The sequence below is a fragment of the Vombatus ursinus genome, unplaced genomic scaffold (assembly GCF_900497805.2).
Source record: "Vombatus ursinus unplaced genomic scaffold, bare-nosed wombat genome assembly UNPS02006886.1, whole genome shotgun sequence".
NCBI lineage: Eukaryota > Metazoa > Chordata > Mammalia > Diprotodontia > Vombatidae > Vombatus > Vombatus ursinus.
Window position 1 is genome coordinate 1 of NW_020946664.1, and position 8,953 is coordinate 8,953.

Here is an 8,953-nt window from a genome sequence, read left to right on the forward strand (position 1 = left end):
ATACAGACATGACACTCTTCAAGGTTGCCAATGCCTTTTTTTTTTTTAAAGGCAGTTGGGGTTAAGTGACTTGCCCAGGGTCACACAGCTAATAAGTGTCAAGTGTTGGGTCTGAGGTCAGATTTGAACTCAGGTCCTCCTGACTTCAGGGCCGGTGCTCTATCCACTGCGCCACCTAGCTGCCCCACCGATTGCTTCTTATTTGTTAAAGTCTTTTCTCAGTACTCATCTTCCTAGATCTCTCTACATTCAACATTGTTGATGCCTCCTCCTCCTCATTTCTATTTCTTTTTGTTTCCTGGTTCTTCTTCTACTTGTCTGACTGTCCCGTCTGGGTTTCCTTTGTTGGTTTATTATTTATGTTAGTATTCATCTTCTTTCAAACCTCCCTTGTGTCCCAACACTTTTAGTTGGTACCACTAGCATATGCTCAGGCACAAAAAGTGGGGTCATCTTTTCCTTTTCCTTCTCCTTCATCCCCTACCATACCCTCAGGAAAATTAGTCTTTCTGACTCCAGGCCCACTGTTCTATCCATTGTGCCACCTAACTGCCCACTTTGCACATAGTAGGTTCTTTTTAAATGTTTTTTCAAGTTGATTCTAAGAATAGAAATTTTAATGCTTAAAATAATGGCAAAGATCAGCTGTTAGAATTTATATGGCACTTAAAAGTTTATAAATCATGTCATAAAGTATCTCATATGATTTGGCCAATAGCACTATGAGTCAGTTACTACAGGTATTAGCCTTGTTTTATGGATCAGAAAACTGAGGCAGAGATTAAATGACTTGCATATGGGTACACAGATATTAAGTGTGAGAGATGAGATTTTGACTCAGGTTTTTAATGTTGCAAAATCCAAGGTCTTTTCCACTATTAACACACTACTTCTCAGAAATGTTTTTGTTTTATTTATGAATGAAAAAGACTTATTCTTGATTAATTTTCTTCAGGGTCCCAGTACAAAATGCAAAATATGTTAGCTTATTTCTTATACTTAAATACTTAGTAATAATCCTAGTGGCATTTCTTTCCTAGATCGTATCTCAAAAGAATCCAGTAAGGTTTTTGAAGATGTCCTTGAGAGCTTCTATTCGATTGATTGTATTAAATCACAGTTTGAAGCATGGCGTTCTAAATATTTCACTTCTTATAAGGATGCTTATATTGGTCTTTGTTTGCCAAAGTTATTCAATCCTCTAATAAGGCTGCAACTTCTTACTTGGACTCCCTTGGAGGTGAGTAGATATAAAAACAATTTTTTGGGGGGTAATAAAATAGTATGTTTGAATAAATTTAATCTTTGACTTACGAGCTCAAAATAACCAATTAGTTACTTCTTGGAATGATATACAATGCTGCTCTGGGGAGAGGGCACTAAGGATTACACTCTTTTTAATCTTGTGGCCCAAATGATAAGCTGTACAGTTTTTCAGCAGTTCACCCATTTATAGCTAGGTTATGAGTTGCTGTCATTGTCTTTCTTTACTTCTGTTCCAATATGCCGAAAGTTAGAAACCAAGTCTTATCACACCACCTTGAAGGTAAAAGTACTTAGAAATACTTTTGAAATTACAGATAACATAATCTCATTCCTGCATTCTTGATTAATAATAAAAACCTGATATTTTGAGGGCAACAGTAATAGGTAGATTATATAACTATCATTTGGGAATATGTTGAAGTGGCCTTTGTATTCTTAGTTACAAAAATTTTGGAAGATACATCTTGATATTTAGTTGGTTCTAATAAAATATAATGCCTTACATTTCTATAATGTTTTGTACTCTTCCGGCTATTTGCACATACACTAATTCATTTGATTCTTGGCAAACATACCTACTTATGGAGTAGGTAGGACTAGTATTATTTTCTATTATAATGGAGGAAAACTAAGACACACACTAAAATGACTTGTCCAAGACTTAACATTTATTTTAAGTAGTAGAACTAGAATCCAGATACTTGTTTGGGTTCTGTTTTTTTGTTTTGTTTTGTTTTGTTTTTTTTTTTCATTTTTTAAACTACTAATCCACTGCTAAATTTCTGCAATACGTTCAAATGGAGTAAAGTTTGCTTTTTATGTACTGAAATCCTTGTTATATTATTCTACATATGACAGAATGATTTAAATATTTGATTCTAGTAACATTCTTAATTCTTATGCAAGGCAAAATGTCGTGACTTTGAGAGTATGCTATGGTTTGAATCATTGCTATTTTATGGCTGTGAAGAACAGGAGCAAGAAAAGGAAGATGTAGATGTTGCATTACTACCTACCATTGTGGAAAAAGTGATTCTTCCTAAACTAACAGGTATAATTTATTGATATAGTGGCTTTTTTAAAATTTCCTCTATATTTATACATGTATGTATGTGTGTACATGTGGGGAGGTGGGAATAGTTCTTAATTTATGAATAAGTGGTATTTCTAAATTGTGTTTATAACTCATTGAGAAAAATCTCATCTGAAACAGTATTATAGATGTACTTTGTCATCCTGTAGTCCAGAATATAGAACATTAGTGCCAATTCTACTGTGCTTTCCTCTTTGTTTCTCTGAGAAAATGATTCCCAGGTTTTAACTGGAAATTTGGTGTTCTGATGACAAATTGACCTTCCTGCTATCCTACTCTTTATTTTTTATTTAGATTTTTATTCTGTTGATTTATCTCACATATAAAAAAATCAGATTTTTTTATACCAATCTTCAAAAGAAAACCATGCAAAACAATTAAAAATGTTTACAGCCTTTTCCCCCCCTTAGTTTACTTCTTTATACTTTGTTGTTGTCAGCAGAACAGACTTTTCTTGGAAAATTCCATATTGTTAGGCAAACCCTGGGTGTTTCTTAAGTGTTAACAAGTATGGCATTTACCCAGCTGGGAAACCTCAATTGTGGTTCACAAAAGGGGTAGAAAACAGCTTTCTGCTAATGTCAACATGACTAATAATCTTGTTCAATAGTTAGCTTTTTTCTAATCATAGGAAGGTACTCTGCCCACTCCAAGATAACTCAGGCGACAAGAAATCAAAGTCACTTGTGAACCTTTAAGTAAGAGGACCACAAATAATGTACCAATGAACAACTGGACTATTATCTGATGACAATTTTTAAAAACAAGATTTAGTTCAGGGGATGGGAATGTCCTAGTCTTTAGAAAAGAACAAAATAATACACCTCTTCTCTACCTGGTAGTAGCAAAGGGATATATGTACTGAGGATTGGATCACTTAAGTAGGAAGTTAATGATCTTTGGGGATGGGAAGAGTAAGGGCATTTTCTTTAGATTTAGAATAGATTAATGTGATGAGACAGGTCAGGCCAGCAACAAGGAAGGAAAGAGGTTGTTCCTACAGTTGCACTAGCTGGGAAAGTAAGTCCACAGAAGCCATTGAATGTAAAGAATATTTGTAAGCAGGGATTCCTGGTTTTTAAAACTTAATGAGTAGTTTTGTTTTGTCTTGCTACTTCTTATGTTTTTATATTTTAACTTAGTATATATAGTTTGCCTTTATCTCTATATCCAATAAGACTTATTATTGCCAAAATAGGAATAGCTGAAAATACGTGGGACCCCTTCTCTACAACACAGACATCTAGAATGGTTGGGATTACGTTGAAATTGACAAGTGGATATCCTTCAGTGGTAAATGCAGAAAATAAAAACACACAGGTAATTTATTTTCATTGCTAGTTGAGAAGCATTATATTTAGATGGCTTTTAATTTTCCACTTTGAAAATATCAATGGGTGTGTTACAGATTATGCTTCTATGAAAGATCCCTTTTATTAAAAGTAGCACTTAGCAATTTTCATCAGTTTAGACTCTTGCACCATAGTTTTGACATTGAGAAATGTGATTTCTTAAAAATTGTCACAATTTAACAAACCCAAAGATTATAATTTTTAAATGGCCATCAACTTTTTTTTTTTATAACATTTTCAGCTATATTTAAAGGCACTCTTACTAAGAATGAGAAGAACTTTAGATGATGATGTATTCATGCCCTTGTATCCCAAGAAGTAAGTAAAACTTACTCATTTAATTCCTGCTACTTTGCTGTTTTAATATGGTTGTCATTTGACTTTACTAATTTAATGAGTTTTAGCAGCCGAAAGAGACTGTTTGACAGTGTGGTGGGCAGATTGTTAATTTCTAAATAGGTAATAATATTTAATCGTTAATCTTCTATCAAATATTTGCCAGGTAAATTAAAGTGTATTCTTTTATCCCTTAAATGTCAAATAACTTTCCTCAAAAATACAATTAATTGGAAACCATTTGCTGCTTTTTAAACCTTTTTTTACCTGTTTTCTTGTGTCATCCATAGTTATTGATGAATGTATATGTCATCTGGCTTTTAGAATAAAATATTTCAATTAATGTTTTTCTCTCCGTTTTGTATATAGTATCTTGGAAAATAAAAACTCTGGCCCTTACTTGTTTTTCCAGCGACAATTTTGGTCTTCAGTTAAGGTAAGTGACCATAGCATTCTAGGGATTTGGAATTAATTCATAAATGCTACCCCTCTGAAATGACTTCTAATATAAATAATTACATATTTACATACAGAAAGCTTCCATTTGAAACAGACTCATTTGCAATTTTGTTATTTAAAACTCAAAAACTTTTCCAAGAGAAACAGTGGTAATTAGATTTCTTGGCTAACCCAGAAAAGTCTGTTTATAAACTGTAGGGTGACTGAACTAGTTTTTCCCCTTTTTCCTGGGCATAGAAGTATCCCTTGGAAATTTTTAAAAATTGATTTTAGTACCCCCCCCCACACACACACTCCTTTTTCCATATCACTTCAATCTCTATGTATCTGATATACTTGTAACGCATTATTTCTACATTATTCCTAATGTGTTTCACGTTTCAGAATTACTTAACCTACTTTCTCCTTTCTAATTACTTCACTGTAGCTGATCACAGGCATTAGAGAATGGGATGTAGGGAGGACTATCCTTATCGAACTTATTCATACAAATATAAATGACTGATAATCGCCTCTTAATCTTACCAGAGTGAAGTGTTGACAGAGAGAGGGGCTGTTAAATGGTCAGGAGGCATTTCTTTCTCCACCTCATTTTACAGATGAGAAAATGGAGGCAAGCAGAGTAGTTAAGTGACTTGCCCAGGGTCACACAGCTAGTAAGTGTCTGAGATCAGATTTGAACTCAGGAAGATCAACCTTCCTGACTTTAGGCCTGGGAACCTATCCACTGTACCACCAAGTGACCACAATTCAAATCTCTCCTCTACTCATCTGTAAAAGGAGAGTAATACTGATAATAGAAATTGTAACATAGGGCTCTTTGTGAAAATCAATTGTAATAAAGCACATATAGCACTTTGTATCCTTTCTTCAGCCATTGAACCTGAACATTCTCTAACAGCTCCAAGTTTTCTCAGTGTATTTTCATGAGCAGTAACAGCTGTTTCCTTTTGTGTATATTGGTGGGGAGAATTAGCCATTTATATGTGTTGGCTATCAATTTGTAAAATATTTTAAGTTTAAAAAGCTGAGGCCTAGAGAGGTTAAAACTCATATATTCAGTTCAATAAGAATTTGTTCAAAGAAATTATGATTGAGACTTTTCAAAATTAACTACTTTTCATTTTATATTTCTTTTAACAAATTCTTATTGAATTGAATGAGTTTTTTTGTTTTGTTTTGTTTTTGTTTTTTATTAAACTTCCCACAGAAGTTCTCCATTGCTACACAGAGTGGCATACGAGTGGGAACTTAGGTTCTCTACTCAGTGGTAGCACAGCTCAGGTTCTGGCAAGACCTACCAAGCTGGAAAGGCTTCAAAAACTGCCTGTTGAGGGCTGCTGTACTTTGGGTTAAATCATGTCCCCTAGTGAAATAACTTATTCATTGTTTTCTTGATGTAGCATAATTCTAAAAAGGTTTTGCCCAACACCAGCAAAAACAAAAACAAAAGGTGTTTTCTATCATATATGTGTATATGACCTAATATCATATTGCCTCAATTCTGCAATTTGCTTTTCTCCTCAGCTCTTAGGAAACTTTCTCCAGTGGTATGGCATTTTTTCAAACAAAACTCTTCAAGAATTATCCATAGATGGTTTGCTAAATAGATACATCCTTATGGCTTTTCAGAATTCAGAATATGGGGATGACAGCATCAAAAAAGCCCAACATGTAAGTTAACTAAGATATTTGGTATTTTATTTTAATTTATTTCAAATTTAAAAAAAAATTTGAACCTTTTGAGTATTTTATAAACTCCTCTACAACAACTAGTAGAGGGCATAAAAAAGTAGAATTGGAAATTAGTTTACCTAGACAACGAGTTCAAATCCCTCTGTAGCTTCCTGTGTGCCACATTATTTCTAAATAAATTTGTGTGGTAATTAAGGTACTTTTAAGTACTACCAAGAGGATTAGTAATGTTTTCGTTTTATTTTTTGAATATTGATATTTTAAGTAGTAAACAAGCATTTATTAAATACTTTACTATAATGTGGAGGCAAAAATGTTTTTAAAAACCATTTTGTTAAATAACCATTTAAACTAACTAAATATGGTTAAATGATCATAAAAATAAATTGGTTATCTTAATATTTTCTTAAATATGTAATTTCATTTGTGTGTTCCAAACTCTTCAAGGGAAAATATTTTAATCCTATTTTCTGATGATTGTGCAATTGACATTGGAAGATGCTATGGGGCAGCTTTGTCCTTCTATTGCTGGGACAGTTTCATCAGTTTTGATTCTTTTCATGACTTTTAAGAAATACGGTTTTTCCCTTTCAGTTGTACTAATCAACATGTCCCTTATTTGCAGAATGTAATCATTAAAAATATACCATAATTGTACCTGCATTAAAATGTTCATTGTTGGCATAGCTGAGATTTGGAAACTCAATACATTTGAGTTTCAAACATTAGTATACCTCTAATTTAACTGTGTAACTTTCACTAAATCAATTAATCTTTTTTTAAGTTGTTTTTTTTAAGCATCATCCCTTTAAAATAAGTATCTTTATATGGAACTATATAACAGGATTTGTGGTTGGATAATTATTACCTAACCCTGCTCATCATTTTTTTTCTACCATACAGGTAATCAACTGTTTCCCCAAACAGTGGTTCGTAAATCTGAAAGGGGAAAGGACTATATGCCAGCTAGAAAACTTTTGTAGATACCTTGTTCACCTGGCAGATACCATTTATAGAAACAGCATTGGATGCTCAGATGTAGAAAAAAGAAATGCAAGGTAATTACTTGTAATCAATTAATGAAGCAGAGTAGAAATCATTTTATCAAATAGTATTTAATTAGATATTTGAAAGGCAAATGATGTCTACTTTTTGGTTTTGAATTATTGTATGTATATACAAACACACACACACACACACACACACACGGCATGGCATAGGGAATAAATGATTGGCCTCAAAGTTTGGAAAAGCTGAATTCTTGTCCTAGGTAATATAACTATGGACAAGCAAATCTCTCAGTGCTCAGATTGCTCAATTCAGGTAATTTCCACACTGGAAGTTGCCTGTACTAGTGAAATCTTAGTACTGAATCTCTTTTCTTCAGTGTGAGAGAGAGAGAGAGAGAGTGTGTGTGTGTGTGTGTGTGTGTGTGTTGTTTTTTATTCCTAATCCATTTATAATTTTAATAAATTGTATATACACATTACATAATTTATACATAAACATGATATATATGTGAATTGCATTTCAGAAATTATGTCCATTTAGTTCCATCTGTTTTTAAGATAAATTTTAAAAAGGATGAAGTAAAACATTAAGGCCAGATTTGGTTAGGGTACAGTGGTGAAAAGAAAGCTGAGGCTACCCAGAAGTCATTGGAGGTGGAAAGGGGAGTTACTAAGGATCTTTTCTGGGCAGCTTATTTACTTGGTGGAGTACCATTCATAGTCCCAATTTTGACTAGGCTGGTACTTATATATCAATAATAGCTAACATTTTTAGAAAACTTGCTATTTGAACACAAATCATATTTGCAGATGTAAATTGGATTAAATTTACTAGAAATAACTTCTAGTAATTGTGAACTCTTTTCCCAGAATAAATACACTTAGTTTTTATTTTTCACTTGTTAAAAATTTTTATTTATCCAAATGAACAGGGATCATCTGTCATGATTTAATGAGAACAGTTAACTCAGTAATCATCCCAGGTTTTCAAGGAAAAGAACTTAATCTTATCTCACTATGGATTTCTAAATGGAAAAAACAAATGATACTGATTATAGTATGTAGTCAAGTTTCATACAATTTTCATTTGGGGAAAAAGTACAGACTATATCAGACCAATACATGTAGAATGTTGTAAGCTTTTTACACAAGCTTTTTTCTTATACAGCAGTATATTGGTAGATGAATTTTTAAACTGATTTTGTAATCAAAATGTTTGTCCATAAGTTTACTTATGAAAATTAACTAATCAAATACTGCTTTGTTACTTAAAATGTTTTTCTTTTTTAGGGAAAACATAAAACAGATAGTAAAACTTCTTGCAAGTGTTCGAGCTCTGGATCATGCTATGACCGTTGCAAATGACCACAATATGAAAGAATTAAAGGCTTTAATTGAAGGAAAATAGAACTTTCATACTGAAAAACCTAATATGAGCTTTAAAAATCCATTCCTGGTGTACAATTTTTGTATATATGTAAAGTTTCTTAAAATGTAAAGTATTGATTCTTGTTTTAATAGAGCATTATTATATATAGTAGTGCAACCTTAAATACAGGATGAGGAGCCCAGAATGATTACATGTAGGAATACAAGAGTGTTTTCCTTATTGCCCATCATACCTCTCTTAAAGAAACATTTTGTAACCACATTCACATTACCCATCTATTCGGTTCATTGTCTTCTGGTACACTGGTGTGTGTGTGTGTGTGTGTGTGTGTGTGTGTGTGTGTGTGTGTGTG

General features: G+C 32.8%; 1 protein-coding gene across 1 annotated transcript; it reads left to right on the forward strand.

The window, feature by feature from the left end:
• Window positions 1-1,040: 1,040 nt before the first annotated feature.
• LOC114033395 (PAX3- and PAX7-binding protein 1) lies at window positions 1,041-8,713 on the forward strand (the record flags this gene model as incomplete). Its single annotated transcript, XM_027848913.1, has 8 exons — window positions 1,041-1,240; window positions 2,173-2,317; window positions 3,558-3,679; window positions 3,953-4,029; window positions 4,417-4,483; window positions 6,034-6,180; window positions 7,105-7,259; window positions 8,502-8,713. Coding segments are annotated over 8 exons (1,031 nt in total), but the record flags the coding sequence as incomplete, so codon positions are not given.
• Between the last annotated feature and the right edge of the window lie 240 nt (window positions 8,714-8,953).